Source organism: Erpetoichthys calabaricus, chromosome 2, assembly GCF_900747795.2.
Source record: "Erpetoichthys calabaricus chromosome 2, fErpCal1.3, whole genome shotgun sequence".
Taxonomy (NCBI): domain Eukaryota; kingdom Metazoa; phylum Chordata; class Cladistia; order Polypteriformes; family Polypteridae; genus Erpetoichthys; species Erpetoichthys calabaricus.
This window is the reverse complement of record NC_041395.2, coordinates 50,788,864-50,811,764: the sequence shown is the minus strand read 5'-3', so window position 1 is coordinate 50,811,764 and position 22,901 is coordinate 50,788,864. Positions and strand designations below refer to the sequence as shown.

The 22,901-nt window shown below is 41.7% G+C and overlaps 1 protein-coding gene across 4 annotated transcripts in view; it reads left to right on the top strand.

Annotated features, from left to right (window-relative positions):
- Positions 1-7,436: 7,436 nt before the first annotated feature.
- The window catches only part of LOC114645883 (uncharacterized), a 235,378-nt gene continuing 219,913 nt past the window's right edge, over positions 7,437-22,901 (top strand). For 3 of the 4 annotated variants that reach the window (XM_028793784.2, XM_028793783.2, XM_028793782.2), the window contains exon 1: positions 7,445-8,089. In XM_028793784.2, coding sequence (XP_028649617.1) covers positions 7,953-8,089 — 137 coding nt within the window. In that variant the 5' untranslated portion in view covers positions 7,445-7,952. Of the gene's footprint in view, positions 8,090-22,901 lie in introns of all 4 variants that reach the window. The other variant, XM_028793786.2, reaches the window with a different exon arrangement.

The following is a 22,901-nucleotide window of genomic DNA, read 5'->3' as shown; positions in this document are numbered from 1 at the left end:
TGTAGAACTTAAACATCAGATCCTATGGTTGATTGAACTCCCTCTATTATCGTAGCAAGTACTGTATATCCCCTGCTTTTGCTTTTTTTATGACAGAATCTATGTTGGTCTTCCAATTCAAGTGATTATAGATTGCAGAAATGTGAAGGATTCCACAAGTAACACATTATTGTTAATTATGAGGAGGAGAGGTAATATTGGGGGGCCCAGTCTAAGGCTCACTGTCATCTCCACAGTTTTGAGTGCATTTATCTACAGATTGTTCTGATCACACCAAAGGATCGGCTGCTTAACTCTCATTTGTATGCAGACTTGTCACAAGTTCTGATGTGTACAATGATGGTTTTGTCATCCTCATAGAGTATTTGAGGAGTTCGACAGAGGGGTCCTTAGATGTGCAGTCATCAGTATAGAGAGAGAAGCACACATCCCTGGGGGGCACCAGTATTGATTGTATGGAGGCTAAAGGTGAGTCTCCCCAGTTTCACCTGCTGTTTCTTGTTTGTCAGGAAATTAATAATTCATTGACAAGTGGAAGCAGGAACAGAAAGCTAAGTGAGTTTAGAGTGGAGGAGTTCAACGATGATTGTGTTAAATGTTGAGCTGAAGTCCACAAACAGAATTCTTGTGTAGGATCCCTGAGTTGTCAAGATGTTTCAGAATAAAGTGCAGACGGATACTGACTGCATCATCCACTTTCCTGTTTGGTAGGTAGGAAAGCTGATGGAAGGTAAGATTCAACAGGGAACAGAAATGTCCTTCAAGTGAGCTAACCTCAGTTTTTCAAAGGTTTACATGACCACAGATGGCAAAGCAGCAGGCCTTTAGTCATTCAGTCCTGTTATGAGGGGTTTGTTTGGGACAGTTATGACTGTGGCTTGTTAGAAGCATAAGGGAACTTCACAAAGCACTAATGATTTGTTGAAAATCCACACAATGTCATATAACAGTTGGATTAAAGTGCAGTGTAGATGAGATTATTAGGCTGAAAAATTTAACCTAATTAAATTTAAAGTGAGTTATTATTAGCTGTTGAGTTATAGTACTATTATGGTTGAAATTCAGAAAATTAGTATAAACTGGAAATGGTTAATGACTATAATTCAAAAGCAGTATACTACTACACCAAAGCAATTTTTGGCCTAGTTTACTGTGAAGTTTCTATATAAAAGGTATTTATATTATAAAATGATACAGTAGTAGCCAGTAATCTACTGTACATTTATTATTGAATGTTTACGTTAAAGGAGCACATGAAATGAGTCTATATTAATACATTTTATTTATATAACGCCTTACTCATGCTGAAGGCACGTCTTATTTCAGCAGATTGCATCTCATCCATGTTTGTTCCTGACATGAGAAGGATCACACACACACTAATATCTGAACACACGGCAGAATGATTATGGCTGAAAGTACTCAGTGTTAGTGTGACACAGAGAGGATGTGCAGCTTTGTTCATAATGGCATTCAGTTTTGTTTTAATTCTCCCTTGTGCTACAACTTCCAGTGTTGTCTTATATATAACATATATGTCTGGAGACAATGATGAATGAATTTTGCTTAAAACGTCATGGTAACAATTAGATGATTTCTAAACTGACCCAATGCTTCTTGAAGACAACACTCGAAGTAGGGATGGTTATTTTAAACAGCAAATACCAGAGGTGTTCTCATTAACCTGGTCAGACAGAGAGCAAGCTTATGATGAACTGTCTACAGTTGAAAACCCTATTAGGCACTGTGAGGGATGGCCCAGGTCCTTACCTGGACTGTGTGCCCTTGGAATGGAAGGTCCGGGGGAGAGAACGTGCATGGAGAATTATCTTCTCTAGAGTGCTAGATGACAGCGAGCCTAAACTCGGATCCCTGCATGAACGCCGACAAGGCGTGCTGGATATTGTATTCCTGGGAAACAACCCTGCTGGGTCCCATGGGGGCAGCCAGGGGGAGCTGCAGGATTTGGGAGTCCCTATTCCATGGGACTCCAACCTTGCCTGGAAGTGCTTTGGAGCTGCAGCATCATATCACTGGAATTCTCCTGGGGGATTACAGAAAAGGAGCAGCCTGCTTCACTTTGATGAGCCAGAGTTGGATGGAGGTGGAAGAAGCTTGTGAAGAGGAGTGGAGTAGGCAGTGAGTGACTGAGAAAGAGAAGACAAAGAGTGATTTATTGTGCTATTTTATTGTGCTTTTGGCTGTGATTGTGCTGGGAAACACTTATAGGGAAGAGTTTCCCACAAATCAAGACTCTTTGTGCATTGAACTTGTGTCCTGAGCCTGCTTGTGTTGGGTGTGTGGGAAGCTGGAGTGCCCCCTGCTATCCACAGCACATTTATGTTTATCCTTGTGTGGAGAGCACATTGTACATTGTGGCGGAAGGCTGGGGTCCTTGCACGGCCAGGATGACTACATGCTGGGAGGACCAGGGGAGCAAGTGTGGTCAAAACGTTACCTCCCTCAGAAGCCCTGTTGGGATCTGGGGGTGCCTCCAGGGGGTGCTGCAATAGCTGCTGAGCCCTCTTGGGTGGGTTTTCCACCACACCCGGATGTGCTGCACCTAGAGCACTTCTGGGGGTGTTATAAAAGGAGCCAGCAGTCACCACTACGGGAGCCAGAGTCGGGAGGAGAAGGACGAAGCTTGCTGAGGAGGAGTGGAGGAGAAAAGAAAAGAACTGAGAGATAAAGAAAGAGAATAAGAAAGTAAAGTAAATATAGGAAAGTGTATGATTGGGCTGTTGGGGACACTGTATATAAATAAATTCACGTGTGCTTTTTGGATTTGTGCCTCTAGTGTCTGTCTGTGTCAGGTTAGTGCGTTATAGCGCCATCTATCTTCCACAACATTTTTAAACTAAACATAACCTGTTGCAAGAGAAAAACCTTTCTGTTACTTAAGATTATACATTGGCATTCAAAGACATAAATGGATGAGGGGTAGTCGTGAATGATATGTTCTTGAAGGAGCTATGTGTGCTCTCTGTTGTTGAAGTTGTTTTAGAGAGCTGATAATGAAGAGCCACGGTAGATGCAGATTTCAGTACTCAAAACACATCAACAAATCTGCCTAACAATCTCAGTAAAGCATGGACAAGGCTGCACAGCATCCACCTTCTGACTGAATGTCTAAACAAGTAACTAAAGGAAGTTAACATTACTGTCTAATTGGAAATTCAACCATGTCATGCCAGAATATACAGTAGGTGTGGCATTTAAACATGTAGTACACAGATAGACCTCAGTGCTTATCTAAACTCTGTTTGCTGTTGTTATGCTGTAAAGTGAAGCAACAGTCAAAATGACAGAAAGATATTGTAAGAGACAAAAACACGTCTCAAATGTGGAGGCAAGAAGCTGCAGATGTCTACAGGTGTGTGTGTCTCCTCTGTCACAATGTTCATTACAAGTACAAACTAATTATTAACCTCCAGTTACCTAGTGCTGCTGAGCACCTGAATTAATAACAGCAATTTTAGCTTTTAATTTTCTCTCAGTATCAGGTCTTCTGTTCAGTTTCATTTGCTCTCTCAAAACCCCAGTGGTGCTTTAATGTTCACAGACTGAAGAATTTGAGGGTGGATGTTTTAGGAAGAAACCCTGCGGGCATAGCCTTTGCAGGGCAGGATTTTGCTGCTAGTCTCTACAAACTTTTTAATGGGTGGTCCCCAGATGTATATTCTCGTTTGAGAATCAATTCTGGCCCCGCGAGACTAACTCCAGGGGTCCAGAGAGCATCCCATTGTGGAGCCTGCCGTTTAAAATAGTCTATTGATTTGGTGGGCCTCTCTTGAAAAGATGTTTACCAGTCCAGTACACCGCAGTGAAATAAATCACTCTGGCCATCACAGAGTTGTAGAAGATGTGAAGGATTTAACTTACCTAAACTAAACAAATGCAGTGCCCATAGGAAAAAGAACCTGCTCTATCCTTTCTTATATAGGCGGAGTGGTGGCTCTGAGGCTAGGGATCTGCACTGGCAATTGGAAGGTTGCTGGTTCAAATCCCGTAAATGCCAATAGGGACTCTGCTCTGTTGGGCCCTTGAGCAAGGTCCTTAACCTGCAATTGCTGAGCACTTTGAGTAGTGAGAAAAGCGCTATATAAATGCAAAGAATTATTATTATTATAGTTCCTCTGTGTTATGAGACCAGTCCAGCCTGTCATTGATGTGGACCCCAAAGTACTTGTATCAATGCACCACCTCTACATTGACTCTCTGAATAATGACTGGGCATAGAGGCTCTTTGGTGTGGAAAACATCAATAACAGGTTCCATCGTTTTGATGATGTTAAGTTGTATACAATTCTTTTAACCCAAAAAACAAAGTTCTCCACGTGACTCCTACTCTCATTTTACTCTCTACTTGCTTTTTTCCCTACAAGGGTTTTATTTTGGGAGTTTTTCCTTTTCTTCGTAGAGAGGCAAGGCTGGGGGGCTCTCAAAAGGCAGGGCCTGTAAAAGCCCATCACGGCACTACTTGTGTGATTTTGGGATATACAAAAGCATTGTATTGTCCTCTCTGTTTCATTTCCCTTGTCAATCCACCCAATGAATACAGAACAGTCTGTAAATTTCTCACGACCTGGTGTTATTTTGATATTCTGAATTGTACAGAATAAAGAGAAGAGGCAACAGAACTGTTCCTTTTGGTGCTCCAGTGTTGCCCACATTTATATCAGAAACATAGTCCTCAAGTCTCACAAACTGCGGACTGCCCGACAGATAGTCCATTATCCAGGACACCATAGGCTCATGTATCCTGAATATTTCTGAGCTTATGCTTTAACAGGAATGACTGGATATTATTAAATGCGCTGTTCCGCCAACTTTGTCCTGTTAAGAATAAACCTTGTGGTTTAGACCAGTGCTCCGCAACCGGTGTGCCGCGGCACACTGGTGTGCCTTGAGCCGATACAGGTGTGACGCGGTCAAATAAGACAATTTTCTAACTAAATAATATTTCAACGGTCCTCCTTAGAAACACAATAACGAGAATACGTGCAATGAAATATTCGCGTAAATAGCCTTTTAAAGGTTTCATAATTTTATGTGTCATTTCTCTGAAATAATAAATCCCATCGCCTGTCGCCTACGACGTAGGCCCTACGTAGTCGCCAGACAACTCCGTAGTATGCTTTGATAGGCTGAGCGCTCCGTGTCCTCACCTAGATTCAATTCAAGCCGACGTATTAGTCGTGCTACGTCGCATTCACTCGTCTTGCGACAGTAGTTATCATTTATTACTATTAGTTGTGTTGCTGAATTGTGTATGGTTAACGTTCTTCGTGTGATTCATATTTAGTTTTATACCCCTTTAAATATGGATAAATTTTTACGTGGAAAAGATTCGTCTTCACGTACAGATGATGAAGAACCCAGCACAAGTGTTGCAAAAAAAAAACAAAAGAAGATTGTGAAAAGGAAGTACAACGAAGACTACATTCGATACGGATTCTCGTGGTGTGGTGACGAAACGGCTCCAAAGCCACAATGCATCATTTGCGGCGATCAGCTATCAAACGAGGCAATGGCACCCAGTAAACTAAATCGCCATCTAAATTCAAACCATCCCAGTTACGCCAAAAAAGACAAACAACTCTTGTGTTAATTAAAAATGATAAGCGGTCATGCTTAAAAGATCTTGACCAAGAACTTCGGGTTGCGCTGTCAAATATTGAGCCGAATATAAAACTTTTGTGTTCATTGAAACAAGCGCAGGTATCACATTAATCAGTCATTATGTTATAATAATTATTAAGATTGCATAAAAGTTAATATAGTATAGTTTTTATGTATGTATACTTATAATAAATGTATACTTATAATAAAAAATGAAAATTTATTGTAATATTTGTGTATTAAATTCATATCTATATATCAGTGGCGTAGCTGGAGATCATGTTGCCCGGGGCGGTGAAAAATTTGACGCCCCAAAGCTGAAAGAAATTTTTTTTTGCGCCTCCTCAAGGAACAAAAAAAAAAAGAAAGTACCGTAGTTTGGACGCCCCTAAATAGCTGGCGCTCGGAGCGGAACCCCCCCACCCCCCCGCTATAGCGACGCCACTGCTATATATTTTAGCTTTTGATGTGCCGCGGAATTCTAGGAAGAACTTTGGTGTGTCGTAGGTGAGAAAAGGTTGCGGAGCACTGGTTTAGACAGACAATTGCATCCTCCACTCCAATCTGTGTCCAATAGGCAAACTGCATGAGAACCCATGTAGTCCAGGACCAGCCTCTGATAAGGTCTTCATGATGAGCTAGGCTGTTTGCTCAGCAGACATTATCTAGAGATTGTTATGGAGTAGCATTTGACGTTCCTGAGAGAGAGATCACAGCTACGTGTGTTTTAGCGTGTAGCTGCTCATTGGCAGAGATATCACGGCCACGTGCTCTTCTCCCCATGTGGGGGAACGCTTTACCATCAGAGCTGAAGACAATCAGATACAGTGACAACGTTTGATGTCAGAATGTACCTACCTTCCACTTGGCCAGAGATATCTACCCGCCGTGCGCGTGCGTCATTTTAGCATTGGCCTCATGTATCCTGCTGCCTGCCCAAAACACGTGCTGCTGGAAGTTTACACACGCTCAACTGCTAGTATATTTCTAAATTGTAATTTGCGGCGTTTTTGCTTGTGCTGAAATGTCGCACTCTCAGCAATCGTTAAGTTCGTGGTTGACAATTTGAAAATACAAAATGGGAAAACGCGATGAACAAACGCAAGAACAGCAAGAAAACGGCCATGCCGGTGGAAATGGTTATGCCACTAGTAAGTTAGCAGCTGAAATGTTTCCGAGAGATCATTCAGCAAACTCACGTTGATCAAAACACATTTGCGATCGACCATGACAATGACAGACGTGCGCTTGTCAAATATTACAGTAATTTCCGTGCATGCTAAGAGGGCCAAGAAATTAGATTTTGGATCGTATGATTGACAAATTCATTCAAATATTTGCTAATTATCGAATTATGCTAAAATTAGCACACTCATACGGACTACTGGACTAGTATGACAAGTCAAGAATTTGTTGAATTTGTTAACATGCTATACTGGTCTGCTGAAATGGCAAAAAATGCACTATACTGTTTCAGTTTTTGCATTTATTACTTTGTTCTATGTTTGCTTCATTGCTTGGGACCTGTCAGTTTTTTTGGGGATCTGCCGAGGACCTGTTGGTTTAAAGTGACTGGCGTCGCTACTGTTCCACGGAACTTTGTTCCATTCTCGCTCAGCTCGCCGTCTGCGTGGATTTCCCACTTTTTCTCTCCACTGCAGTGCTTCAGTTTCGAACCCAGGTCTGCGTGACCTTAGAAGAAGAATGGATGGCTCAAATTTAAAAGTAAATTTGCTCCCTATAGGTGTGCCGCGCAGTGGGGGGCAGCAGCTGGACAACTCGGTGAAAGGAGCCCGTGTATGCGTGTGCGTGTCTGTGTGTGTCCGCGCGTATGCGTGTGTTCGTGCAGCGCACTGCGGTAGGTCCCGTGCCCTGCAAATCCCAAGGAGCGACTTTCAGGGAACTCATTTCCGTCCGAGACGCGAGCGCAGACAGAGAGATGCGAAGATCTGGGACGAAGGGGCTGGAGATGGGATGGGGTAGGGGGGAGGGGATGACGGGCTGCTGAGTCCTTTAAATATTTCAACCGGGCCGTCCGCAGCCGGCAGAATCAAACTGAGCGTGCCTCCTGACGGGCGGGGGCCGAACTCTTATTATCGGTACTGTAGGGCTATGTAGCGAGACTAGAATGAGAGCACTGCTAACTGCTAATAAAACAAGAAACTGAACTAACGGAATGCTTGGCTGCAGGCAACACGGGATAAAAATTGAGATTAACTAATAAAGAAGGGAGGGAGTCTGTAAAGCGGACCGGCGAATGGACAGAATAACCAGCTGGCCGCGGACGTGCAGCAGGCGCGCTCCTCTCCCGCTTTTGATAATCAGGTAAAATGCAACGGCGGCCAGACGCGATGATCGTCCTGCGCTTAATCTTGTGCATGGGAATGCTATTCCCCGAATTGGAATCCCGTGTGAACCCCAGCGGTCGAAAAAGAGGACCCAAGCCATACATCTCACCACTTCAGAGGTACGAGAGCCGAGGGACGGGCAGGACGGGGTCTGAAATCCAGCGGGCGTTGATCATTGAATCGATCAGTCTGTCGGTCAGTTGCAAACAGCTGGATGAAAGCTTTGTGTGGATTTGTTTTGTGCTTTAGGATGCATTTATGCATCAGTTATAAATATTGCTTATCTTCATTGTTAGTTATTTTGATGAATATTACTGTATTTGATAATGCTAGTTTGTTTTTGTATTTTAAAATCTTTATGTTGATAGCAGCAAAATTGGACCCAATAAACACCTACATAATAAACCTTCATAGATCAAACATTATCCATTCATTATCAAATCTGTTTAATCAAATTCCAACCCTTAGGAAAGGCTTACCTGAAATGTTTGAATTATTATTCTTAGACACCGATCTTGATGCAGCTCTCATACATCCTTGACCCCTGCAAATAAGTTCTAAGAAAACCACTTTTCTGCTTTTTGTTTTTTTGAGATTGGAAAATACATAGCCACTTGATAGGAGTAACAACAAGAATGTTTATGAGTCTTGCAAAAATCACAAAAAACACGGGGACTTGCAAATACTTGAGGAGGCAGGTCTTCCCAGAGGTCAGTCGAGCTGCATTCTTTAAGTGGTCCTTATCAATTGACGGGCTTGCTAGTTCACTGGAAGGTCAAGCAACACACAGAGTCTGAGAATCTACACAGAGAGAATGGTTAGATTTTGAATGATTCTAGAAATGAAATTGTTAAGTGCTTGGGAAATGTCATCGGTGGGTAATGTAAGAGGGAGAGGAATGTTCCTTCATTTCAAGAAGCAGCTGAAAGAAATGAACGGCTTGTGAGTTTTAGAGCAGGTTGCGTCTTCATGGTTCAGCCTGGGATTCCTGCCCTGACCCATCCCGACCTTCAGGTGTGAATATTGTAAGCTGGTGTAACAGTGGAATGTAGAAAATCCGTTTATTTTACATGTTCCTGATTTGGTAATAGTGAAGTACTGTAGAAGATAACCATTGTGGCGTTAGGAAAAAATGTATTCCCTATAAATCACCATCAGTAGTTTTCAGAACAAGAGACACGATTCTTTTATTTATCAATTTACCATGATGAAAAGGAGAAAGAGTAACATAACTTGGAAAGTGGCCTTGTGATCTGGTTTAGAACCAGAAATATGTGATATGCTGACCATCTTGTGTATTGAAGAGCATAAATGTCTGAACAGCATATTTCCATACATTCATTGTCTAACATGATATTTTATTAAAGATGATGAATATTCATACTAAAGTTATATTTTTTATATGTTCATTTTGACCTTGACTGCAAGGTGGTGCAGTGTTTAGCACTGCTGCCTCACAGATCCAGCTTCTTGGGTTTGAACCCTGCACTTTGTCTGTGTGGAGTGTGCATGTTCTCCAGGTGTCTGCGTACTCCAGTGTTCGTCCCTAATTTGTTCACTTATACTGGACAAGTGGCAATGCGTATGAACTTAATTCAAGCATTGCACACAATGCATTTGGGATCCCCCATGACCTTAAATTGTTATCCTGAGTATGGCTGTTTTTATTTCTTGGTTGTATGTTGCAGTGTGGATCATTCTGCTGCCTCACAGCTCAGCCTCTGTTAACTTTCCCTGTCCCTTGCTACATGGATTTTCTTGCACGTCTCATAAGTGTAAAAGGACACTGCAGATTAAGTAAAAATGAGCACTGAGGGTATGACTCTGCCATGTAATGGACTGGCATTTAATTTCAGGCTAGTTTCTGTCTGGCATTTGTCTCCACCTGCCCTAAGCAATTGGATTAGGTGGGTTCAGCAAATGGATGGATAAATATATATCCAGCTGTCTCACAGCATAGGAGTCCTGGATTCATATCCCAGGCTGTTTGCTGTCTGTGTGACGTCTCCATGTTCTTCTCATATTCTCTGGCTTCCTTCTTCATCCCACAGGCATGCAGGTGAGGTTGACCTGGTAAATCTAAAATTGTTTGGGTGTGAGTGAGTGCCGGTGTGTGTTTGAGTGTGACATATCATGGGTTTGGTTTCTCTCTTATGTCTCATATTGCAAAGATAGGCAGCTTCTACCTTGTTTTCTTGTACTGGACTGAAGCAGGTTTGAATATGGATGGGTGGGTAGTTACAGTATATGAAGAAGAATAGGCTTAGTTAAGAACTTTTTCCAAATATATATAGCACAACTGAAAATATGGTCTTTTCAGTCAGAACCTTCATGGCAGACAAATGACAAGTGAAATGGTTAACATTTCCTGATTTTTCTTTAATTAGGAATTGAATTCTTCCATGGTTACCTATGTGAACCTTTATGTTTCTGGCTTGCATTGGCGATGAGAACAGAACTGAGAGTAACTCCTCCAATTAATAAAGTATCTATCTATCTATCTATCTATCTATCTATCTATCTATCTATCTATCTATCTATCTATCTATCTATCTATCTATCTATCTATCTATCTATCTATCTATCTATCTATCTATCTATCTATCTATCTATCTATCTATCTATCTTGGTCACTTCTATAACATCTACATGTCCGCCTTGAAGTTTTGAACCCCATAGCCACATGTAAAGAGTGAAGGGTGAGTCTTAAACCTTGCAATATGAAACAAGCATCCTAAAAGTTACAGAAAACAGTTCACTGATTATGGCAAATGGCACAGCTGATGGAGCAGATCCGTGTGCTTTATACACTCTTTGGAAAGTTGTGATTTATTTTTAACTAGCTGAGTAGTGCAGCAGTGCTTGGGTCAAAAAGTGAAAAGCTGGAAAGGTAAAAAAAAATTGCAAATTATAGATTACCAGTCTCTATTACAGTTTCTTTAAAGTTCTTGCCCTTACAGCATAATTTTAGTAGTATTTGGAAAGCCTCTTTGTATGCAGTGGTCTTGGTTTTTCTTTCTCCAAATTGCAATATATAACTCTGGAGACAAAATGGCCCCATTTGAGGGCCACCTGGGGCCACGACAAAAATAGTGATGGAAAAGCTTTATTGAAGGAAAGGTTAAAAATAATTCCAGGCTTTGCCAATCTATTATTAATACATTTTGAATAAATTTAAAATGGGATGAATAATTTTTGTGCGTACACTAAATATGATCAAAAATCCTAATCCTCACTGACCAAGAACAAATGTTATATGGCAAAAATTGTGATTTAAGCCTATTGTCATATTAGGCGACTTTTCCAGCAATTTTCAGTCATAGCCTTCAATTACGTAATCTTAGCAAGTCTGAGCAGTTGTGTAATATGACATACCCAATGACTGAGACCAACTAGTTTGCAACTCGCTATGATAAGATCAGACAGGCTTGATTTTGTTTTTGGTTGGAGGGGTGGGCGACATGTGCATAAGAGTAGACAAGCAATGAATCCATCCATTATCCAACCAGCTATATCCCAACTACAGGGTCACGGGGGTCTGCTGGAACCAATCTGTCTGCTGGGAGCAACGCAGGAAACAAACCCCAGGCAGGATGCCAGCCCACCGCATGGCGCACACACACACACACCAAGCACACACTAGGGACAATTTAGGATCGCCAATGCACCTAACCTGCATGTCTTTGGACTGTGGGAGGAAACCCACACAGACACGGGGAGAACATGCAAACTCCATGCAGGGAGGACCCGGGAAGCGAACCCAGGTCTCCTTACTGCGAGCCAGCAGCACTACCCACTGCGCCACCATGCCGCCCTAAGGAATGAATGCTCATCTGGAAATACAATGAATATAATGTAGTGACGAGGAATAAGGAACAAGGGTGTTGTAACCTTGCAGACGGAAGAGAGCCTCATCTCACTGATGTCTCATGTTTCACATACTAAAAAAGAATAAAAAAAAATGAAAAGTGCCGAGATTGCTGCTGACGTTACCGCAATTGTCGACTCTTCATACAGCACTGGCTTCGTCCAGCAACACTGCATTAACTGTCACAAAAAAGGTTGACAAGCAATTGCTAAATATGACATGGACAGCGATTCTCATTCATTTAAATTGTCATGGTCTGGCTACAAGATCTGTGACCGTAGTCAGCTAATCTTCCTCACCTCACAACTAGAAGTCATGTAATGTGACATTGGCCTTATGCTGCTTCAGATATAACAGTGGAACAGTGCAAGGCTGGCCATGATGGTGGGTTTTTGGTGAGAGATCATGTCTGATCCCAAATTGCAACGAGTAACCTTGCAGAAAAAAAATGTTCGTGCTTGGAGCAGCTTGCACTCACAAGTAAACTAATCAGAAAAATGCTCAATTAAGGAAAAAACGTAAAAATAATGAACTGGAGTCAAAACTGAAAGGCAAAATGTGCTAGCCATCTTCTCACCATGAAAACTCTGGCGACTCTACACATGCATTTCTGGGTTTGCCCATCTATTATTTACAAACTTTCTATAAATTTAAAGTGTGGAAAAAAATGATTGTGTGTAGATGAAATATGCTAGGTGATCCTAAATGGTTATGAAATTTGAGTCAACTGTGGTTTTATGACCACTTGCTTCAACCCTGAGCCACCTGTGATGGGGTGGGCTGGCTCCACACTCCTGGTTACTGTTGGGAGCCTCTTGAACTTGCCTCCATCAATAACATAACCAAGGATGAGCTGGGCAAATGAGGACACACTTACAGGTAGCCAGGGGTAGGTGTGCAAGCGCTCAGTGCTTTTATTAAAATCAATCTAGAAACCAAACAGTTTTCACAATAGTACAGTGCAAATCTTCACAAATAAATAAATAATCCAATAAAAGCAAGTGCTTGTGGAGATTAAAAATAGTCCTAATAAATACTCCATTAAAACGAGGTTAAAATCACATGGCAGGACACAGTTTCTTAAAACTCAGTTCCCTGGTGTATCCCTTTAAAATCGATGTCTCCTCTGTTTTCCCCATATTGATCCTGTAGACAGAGGAGACAGCCTGCCAGCAGGCACAGCCCACTTTTTGTACCAGGTTCGGGTCCCTGCAGTCCATGGCACCCAGCAGTGTGCTTTTCTTCCTAGGCTTAGGTCCTTACAGTCATCTTGTGGTCCCGGCAGGGCTCTGACTCCTCTGTCCCTCCTCAGACTTAACGCCGAGAATTGTTTGAAAAAACGGGTCACTCTGCACTCTGCCAAGATAAGCTCTGCGGGAGAAACCGTCTTCAGCCCCCAAGCGTTGGCCCAGGGGTTGGTTCTTCCGGGGGGCTCTCATCCTGGCTGCCTGCCTCCTTCTCCTGCACTGGCTCTCTCTGCTTCCTGACTTTCTCTCTGTCCTTTAACCTCCACTCTCTTTTCTTTGTCTTCTCTGGCTGTTCTTTCTCAGCTGTGTTGGCTCCCCTTATCTCCCCAGTCCAATTGGGCACAGGTGTGATAAGCTACTTCCTCCAAGGCACAATTGAGGCGCCTGACCGATCCGCCCGTGCATGCGGCGTGATCATCCAGCAACACCACCCCCTCCATCAACCATGGAGCAAAATGCACTCTGGGACACCCATACCCGTACCCTCGATTGGATCCTGCACTTTTTGGGGCATGATTATTTATTTAAAATTGTCCCGATGCCGTGACACATCCTCACTGCCCAAGAATGAATAATAATAATAATAATAATTCATTACATTTATATAGCGGTTTTCAAGCACTTTACGCAGTGAGCATGGAGAGCGTGCAAGAGCAGCCATTTTGCTCCAGTATGCTCACCACACATTAGCTATTTGGTGGTGATGGGGCAAGAGACAGACAGCCAATCAGAGACAGGGGATGATTAGGGGGCCAGAATGACCAGGCCGTGGTGGCAATTTAGCCAGGAAATCGGGATACACCCTACTATTAAAAAGGATTCCCAGGAATCTTTAATGACCACAGAGAGTCACTTTACATCTCATCCGAAGGATGGCATCATTTTTACAGTACAGTGTTCCTGTCACTGCACTGGGGCATTGGGATCCACATTCAGAACACAGGGTAAGTGCCCCCTGCTTGGTCTCATCAACACCTCTTCCAAAAGAACAGCAACCCAAGCTTTTTCCTGGTTGGTCTCCAATCCTAGTACTGGCCTGGCCTGAACATGCTTAGCTTCAAGTGAAAGTGTAGTATGACTGCTGGCTGAATGTTTTATGTCAATATCTATAACTTATACAACTTCAAATATGACAGAGGAATAGTGCAAGGCTTGTCATAATGGTGGCGTAATGGTGAGAGGTTAAGACTGTGACCTAAAATTGTGATAAGTAAATCCAGAGACAATACTGGCTTAATCTGGAAAAAAATGAAATGTAATGGGTAGAATTAAACCTGTGGTTTCTTGGTTCAAAGGCAAGCACCCTAACAATTACACCCTGTGTGACACTGTTTTCCTGTTAATAGATCACACAGTAGTATTTCTTGACTCCATATCTAACCCTAAGCCACCCTGTCACTGACACCATGCAGCAAGGCCAAAAATGATATGTTGAATGTCTAACTTAGGATGAGGAGTACCTGTGTGCCTTATTTAAATTCTGTGGCTTGACGAACAAAGCTGTACCTAAAGCACACAAACATACAAAGATTGTGCTTTACAGGTACAGAGATGTCATCCATCTGTCTAAACTTCTTATGCAGACAGAACATTAGAACAACTGTAACAAGAAAAGGCCATTCAGCCCATAAATCTCATCAATCCTACCGACATAATTCTTTCAAAATAGTATCAAGTTGATTCATAAAATTCTGTAAAGTCCTTCTCTTTACCACACAACTTATTTCACGTGTGTTTATGGTGTGAAAAGCAACTTTCTCCCATTTGTGCAAAATTTACCCTTAACAAGTTCCCAAAAATGTTCTTGTTAAGCTCATTTTCAAGTTACGGCCTGGATCCACTGTACTAATTCCTGTAATAATTGAAAAAATTTCTAAAATCATGTCATCTCTTAATGTTCATTTGCTTAAACTGTGCAGCTTCATCTCCTTCAGTCTCTTGTCAAAATTCTTTCCTCTTAGTCCCATAGTAAGCCTAGTTGCTCTTCCCGGGACTTTTCAAGTGTTGTTATGTCTTTTTTGTAATATGAAGACAAAACTGCACACAGTACCCCACTAAGACTTCAATAGTGTGTTATATAACTTGAGCATAATCTCCTTTAACTTGTACTCTACATATCGTACAATATAACCTAACATCCTGCTAGCCTTCTCAGTAGCTTCTGTTCACAGTCTGGATGGTGATGAAGATGTGCCCACTATGGCTCCTTCTCATAAAGTGTACTTCCAGGTTTAAGGCCTCCCATTGTGTATTCAAATCAAACATTTTTACTTCCTAAATTTGATCCCCTACATCACCTTCATTAAATTTCACCTACCACAAATCCTTCCAAGCCTATATTCTGTCCATGTCCCTCTGTAATGTTTTGGCTGATTCTAGATAACTGCTGTTCTACCTAGACTGGTATCTTCTGCAAACTTAACCACCTTGTTATTTATATTACTGTGCAGATTGTTTATATTGATTACAAACAGCTTTGGCCCCAGCAATGACTCCAAAGGACACCACTTTTAACGTCAGTAATTCTGGAAAGGTTCCTCACACCATAACCCTTTGCTCCTTCAGTTTTAGTCAATTGCCACTTCTTTTAGTTTGATGGCCATCGTCACATCACATGCCTTCAAGGTAAATAACATCATATGCAGCTCTCTGATTGCATGCTTTTTGCTGGGCCACACAGCATTTCCTGGCAAAATCAGTCACAAAGCCGAAGCCAGCCCTAAATTCGATTCCATCAGTAAAACTAATACACGCATCTTTGGGATATGAAAGGAAAAATGAGGTATTTAGAGAAAAACCCTTGTAGACATAGGAGGAACGGGCAGGTGCTACACAGATAGGAACCCAACTGGGATTTGAACCCAGCAGTGCCAACTTACTTGGTATAATTAGAGAGGAATATTACAGTGTGGCATATTAGCTTGAGTTGGTAGTTTGGTATGAAATTCCCCCCACCTCCATTCCCACACATCAGTAGACAGACTTTGCCCTTGCATGCAGACTGTGTGACAAATTTAGATGCAGTCTAAGCCACAATTCTAAAAGTGTATTCCTGGCTCCTATTTGCTGCCCCAAGGCCAGTCTTGTTTACGTTCAAATATTTGCTACAAATTCACAACCTCCTGTTTTTCTCCAACTCCAGAAGGTTGCGGATCAAGGCACTGCAAGTTAGAGTGTCTCTCTTGGTCTCTCTATGTCTTTCTCTGTCTGTGTTGATCTGGTGAGCTGAGGTTTCTTGTGCAGTATGTGTTGGAAGACGAAATGACTGGGAAGACATAATGCTTGCAAATCCTCTTGTCTGTGTCTATTAGAAATTTTTGGACCTCTTTGTAGCCTCAGTCACTGAAAAAGACGGCTTAATATATCAACCAATTCAAGCCATCTAGGAATTAAAATATCCATCCATCCAGCCATTATCCAACCCGCTATATCCAAACTACAGGGTCACGGGGTTCTGCTGGAGCCAATCCCAGGGCTCAAGGCAGGAAACAAACCCCAGGCAGGGCGCCAGCCCACCGCAGGGCGTGCTCACACACACACACACTAGGGACAATTTAGAATCGCCAATGCACCTAACCTGCATGTCTTTGGACTGTGGGAGGAAACCGGAGCACCCGGAGGAAACCCACGCAGACACGGGGAGAACATGCAAACTCCACGCAGGGAGGACGCGGGAAGCGAACCCAGGTCTCCTAACTGCAAGGCAGCAGCACTACCCACTGCGCCACCGTGCCGCCCCACTGTATTAATTCCCTTCATAATTTAACTCTTCAATCATGCCACCTCTTAATCTTAATTTGCTTAAACTAAAAAGGCTCAGCTCTTTTAATCTTTCTTCATAATTTAAAAAATTTACATTATGCACCCACGCTGGGATTGGTGAGGTGACACCTACTTGGCAAAACACTAATTGCACATAAACTATAAAACCACACCACATGGAAAACCCCCTATGCACTTACTACTAACGTAGTAAGAGAAGACTGGGGGTGGCATCAGCCTCTCACTTGAACAAAGAGGGTGAGTGGGCTGGTAAGAGGTCTGGCAATGTCACTGGTACAACTAAGGGAAAAAAGGTGCTCAACACCTGCTACATGGCAATGTTCTGTCTTGAGATTTCCCAAAAATGATGTAAAACATATAACTGAGTTACTGCATTTTTAAAATCATTTTTCAGTGAGCACAGAATATGAAGAAGTTGTGATATTAACAAGACATCCAAAAGGGAGCAGAGTGGATTCCCAGGAATGCTTCTTATGCCCTCATACACTAAAGTGGAAGAAGTGGGTCCAGTAATCTATGCATGGAAAGTTATGATCCTCAAGTCCTGTGCAGGGTTTTAGTACGTACACTTTTCTTCTGTCTCCCATGAATATTTTTTTGCAGTGGATGGAGGTTCTCTCTTATCCCTTCCAGCATAGGAAACTAATGTGTTTGGTGCATCTCCAAATGGTGCTCCAGTTTAGGTGGTTTGCATACATCTTGAGGCCTTGTATTTTTACAGAGGAACATCTTGGGCAGAAGTTGGACGATCTGTACGCCAGCCAATATTTACATAAAAACAGCGTTAAGGAGTGAAGGAGTTGTAGTATTAGCTTCCAGGCTACCCAAACATTCCTTTAGCTTATCAGCTCAAGTTTCCTATTTTTCCAGTCTGTGAGGTTTTTAGAGGTGAGGATGGGAGGATTTTATTGTACTGATCAATATGTAGATTACTAGCTGTGTTGTAATCTTGTTTATTCTGCACAGGGCTTTGTTAAGGAGCACAGTATTAATATGTACAAAAAACAATCTCTCAGCCTGTTTGTTTGTCTTTCGTGCACAAGTATTTCTCAAAATATTTCCGGGTTGCAGCTGGGGCGATTTCACGATTGGAATGAATGTCAAGAAATACTACTGAGAAATCTAATGACAGAGCACCAGTGCCATGCAGTTTGTGATGGTTGGCACACATGCCTTTTAAACAAGAAATCTGGGTTTGATTGCTGTCCACATTCAGTGTCTATAGAAAAATATCAAACCCTGTCAAAAGCCTTACCATTTGTCACATTGAATCATAGAAATGAAAATGTATTAAAAATAACCATTTTTAGCTGTATTTATACATTATAATCCTAAATATTAAAGTGAAAATAACATTTAAAAATCCTGAACAATTACTAAAATGTAATTATGGGTAAGTAATCAGTCCCTTAGAGTATCAACTCTCTCAGGTTCTCCCAATCCCCTTCCAGATCACACACACCGGGCTATTGGTCCTCTTCTACGCAGTGGTGTGTTGGGGAGGCAGCATAAAGTAGAAGGACGCCTCACGCCTGGACAAACTGGTGAGGAAGGCAGGCTCTATTGTAGGCATGGAGCTGGTCAGTTTGACATCTGTGGCAGAGTGACGGGCGCTCAGCAGGCTCCTATCAATCATGGAGAATCCACTGCATCCACTGAACAGTGTCATCTCCAGACAGAAGAGCAGCTTCAGTGACAGATTTCTGTCACTGTCCTGCTCCACTGACAGACTGAGGAGATCGTTCCTCCCCCACACTATGCGACTCTTCAATTCCACCCCGGGGGATAAACATTAATATTATACAAAGTTGTCCGTCTGTATACCTGCATTGTTATCGGCATTGTTATCACTCTTTAATTTAATATTGTTCTTTATCAGTATGCTGCTGCTGGAGTATGTGAATTTCCCCTTGGGATTAATAAAGTATCTATCTATCTCTCTATTGTGATGGATTGCCGGCTTCTTATTCCGGCCCTCACCCCCAGGCCGCCAGGAGGAGCTCTCCCGACAGCATGGACGGGCCCCGAATTCCAGCTGGGCCTCATGGACTATGTAGTTTTTATACACAGCCCTGCTGGATACCTTGGGGACCACTAGGAGTCGCTGTCGGGAAGCCCGTGGACTCATGTGTGCCCTATAACCTGGAAGTACGTCCTGGTCACGTGAGTAGGAGAGATGACGTGCTTCCAGGTTGAAGATAAGGACTGTTTACCCTGACCCAGAAGGAATAAGGAACTGTGGACTGTTGGGCAGGAACACCTCCGGGTCAGGGTGTATAAAAGGACTCTGGGAAAGCCCAGACACTGAGCTGAGCTGGGAGGTAGGGTGGCTAAGTGTCTGGGAGAAGGAGGAGAGAGAATTGTGATTATTATAGTGTTTATTGTTTATATGAGTAGTGTGGAGTGGAGGGTGCTTTGTGCACGTAATTACAAAATAAAGAAGTCTTGTACTTTGACCTGGTGTTTGGAGTGGTACCTGAGGGTTCAAGAGGTGGACACACACCTCTACTGTTACACTATCTATCTATCTATCTATCTATCTATCTATCTATCTATCTATCTATCTATCTATCTATCTATCTATCTATCTATCTATCTATCTATCTATCTATCTATCTATCTATCTATCTATCTATCTATAAGACATCAGTTATAGTAGCTCTGATTATAATGGTCAACAAAAAATATTTTTTGTTTGGTACTGGCAACTTCAGAGCAGCTCTTCATTAAGTTTTTTTACACTGATTTCATATATGAAATCAGAATTAAGCTAGCACTTCAGGTTTTTGAAATACACCTCATTGATGTTTTGACACTTTTGAATCCTCTTTAATAAAATCCCTTTGTGCGTCCAGGTGTCTGTGTGTGGGTGTCTTCTGGTGAAGTGCGCATGCGCGGGGCACGGTGCGATGTGCAATATTATTGTCAGAGAAAGTTAGAGGCGTTTTACGGAAATACAAACCAGTATTACTGCGAGAGGAAATTAAAGGTACACAATACAGTGACGCATATTACAGCCACATACAAGCCAGTATTACTGTCAGAGGAGATTAAAGGCATATTACCGACGTGCACGCCTGTATTACCGCCAGAGAAAATTAAAGGTATATTACGGACGTACAAGCCAGCGGACGTACAAGACAGTATTACTGTCACAGAAAATTAAAGACACATAATACACTGCGGCAGCCCACGAAGCACGGTCAGCTCAGCAAGTAAACAACAAAAGAAAGGCTGAAAGAAAGAAAAATACGACCAACAAAAAGAAGGAAGTCAAAGTCCCTTGCCATTTAATATAGACTGTTTCTACTAATGTATATGCACTACTGTTCTAGCGCCCGTTATTGTAACGGGCTAAATGACTAATATCAATATAATATATCAACACGATATCCAGAGTTTGAACTCTGTCTCACCAAAATTGTTTTGATGTGTTTATTCTGAAAACAAACCAGAAGACGATACCAGGGACACGTTAAAGCATATTTATGTCAATTTAGCTCAATATAAAAGTGAGGTCAGCGTGCCCAAAAATGTTGGAGGCACTCCCTTCTGCGCTTGTACTGCATGTCCGTCTCTCGTTGCAAGAACCAACTGTACTCACCCATCATTCTCGGAGTGAATTTTCCCTGATATCAGTTTCCCATCACCTTTATATCTTGATGAAATCTTTCCCCTTGCTCATCTTTGACATCGCATAGATTTGGTGAAAAAAAGTCGAGATGAGAATATAAAAAAATGACATCTTCAATGACATTCTGGCTCCCATAAGCTGATACGCTTTCAGCAGGTTCTCCACAAGCTCTGCTTTGTGACGGCCAAGAAAATTCTGGACAACCCGCACGAATGCTTCACATGCTGCTGATTCAGTGGGCTTCAGTTTCCTTTTGAACTCATCGTCAAGCATCAGTTCACGGATTTCAGGAGCAACAAAAACACCTTCCTTAATTTTGGCTTCACTTTTCTCGAGACCAAACTTTATTTCTTTAATGTTGAAAAGCATCGCCGTTTCTGTCCATCTCCTTGACAATATTTTCAAAGTAATGGTGAATCTAACAAACAAAATGTCCTGAAATGCAATGTTATGTTTAACAGTAAAACCGACTACCTACTACAGCATCACGTCTGAGTTGTGTCATTATGCTTTAGAGTCATATAAGACCTGGTAATCAGTAGTAAATATTTTTTCTGCTAATTAAGAATTAATAATTTTTAAATAAAATTAATGACAAGGTAAACAACTCACAGCTGTTAGTAACAGGTGGCAAATTCTTTTATCTCAATGGCATCCCTAGTGGAATTACTGGTATTTATCAAAATGGTTATCCACCTTTACTGTCCAGTCACCTTAGTTGTCCAAGACCTGGAACATCATAACTGAAAAATGGAACGTGCTACACGAAAACGGTTTTCAGATTTGGAGGCAGCAAGTGAAACCTGATGAAGTACAGGTGAAAGACTCCCAGTAGCAAAATGTTTGTTGACCAGTGTTACCTAAGGATAAATCTGACTGATCCTTGAGAATTCCACTTCTAGTAGTGCATGACAATGCAAAGGATTCACCATATTTGGAAAGGTGCTTTCAAAAGGGCTCCAGGATAAAGTTGTGAAAAAGCACAAGTTAGGAGAAGAAAAAAATGTAATGCGTTAACTATACTTCTGAGTGCTGGTCAGAGCACTACTAAGAAGTGCAAAACATGTGGCACTACCAATACCTTACCTAGACTGGCCCATCCCTCCAAACTGCATGACTGAGCCAAGAGGATATTGATCAAGTAAGCTACCAAGAGGCCAATGGCAACTTGGAAGGACTTACAAGAGTTCATAGCTGAGATTGGTCAGTTTATGTATGTGACAACAGATTCAGATTCTACAAGGTACACTTTTCATTAGCAGATTCACAGCATGTGTGGATGAAACTGTGAACGTAGGAAACTACAGTAAGTGCAGGTCATCTCCAAGTGCTGTCATTCCTTCTGTTTTTTTTAATCGACTGTATACGTTGAAGGCCATCAACATTTAATTTATAAGAGAAACATAAGAGTGTAGTGATACGTTTCTTATCACGCTGCCGGATAAGCCCAGGATCTCATACTGAGAGACTGGTGTGATTCAGGCCTGCGATACTGGGGCATGTGATATAGCCTTGAACCATATTTATTTATCTTACTGAAGCCTTTCTTCAAAATTTCTTAGAAATTACAATGATACAATTATTTACATATTTTACAACTGGATCTGTGCCAGGTAAGTTCACACAGACTCATAGCGACTCTTTGGAGGGGATTGAACCCTGTGGCTTACATTCCAATGTCTGCTTGTTTATGCAAGACTGGCAATAGATGTCCAGAATCTCCTGTAAAGTGCAGTCAGACAGCAAGCAAGTCGGTGTTGTCTGGTGATTCTTTCATAAAGCTCAGTGCCTTAAGCTAGTGCTTAAATATTTCCTCTCCAACAACAATACCCTGTACCTCTCTTGAACACCCAACCAATATCATGTTGACTTTCCAAAGTTCTTTTGGCATGATTTCTTTATACTCTTCAAGATAATGTTTAAACAATTCTGGGTAACCTTTGGAAGGCATTTTTAGCCTGAAGTGAAGTGCATACAACTGTGCCAACCCATCTCTTTCTTTTACTTATCAGATCTTTAGGCTGGGCTTCACCATTTTTTGTAGTTCTAAATACTAGTACTAATAAAGACAACCAATCAATTAATCAATCAATTAATCAATCACTTTTTAATGTTACTTTATGAATTCCAGACTTAAAACCAAATGTTACTGTTAATTCTTGAAATCAATTCTTTAACCAGTAGATTTATGAATCAGTTGGTTCTATTCTTGAATACCAGTCTTTGGTCAATTAATATGTGGTAAAGGAATATGGAATTGCGAGTCTGCAAAAATAAAAAAATAAGTAAAGGTTATTTCCACACTAAAAAAACAACATTTTGACTATGAAGCTTTCATCAGATGGATGAGGAGTTTCCTGATGAAGGCTACATATCCAAATCCTTTTGCTAGTGCCTTT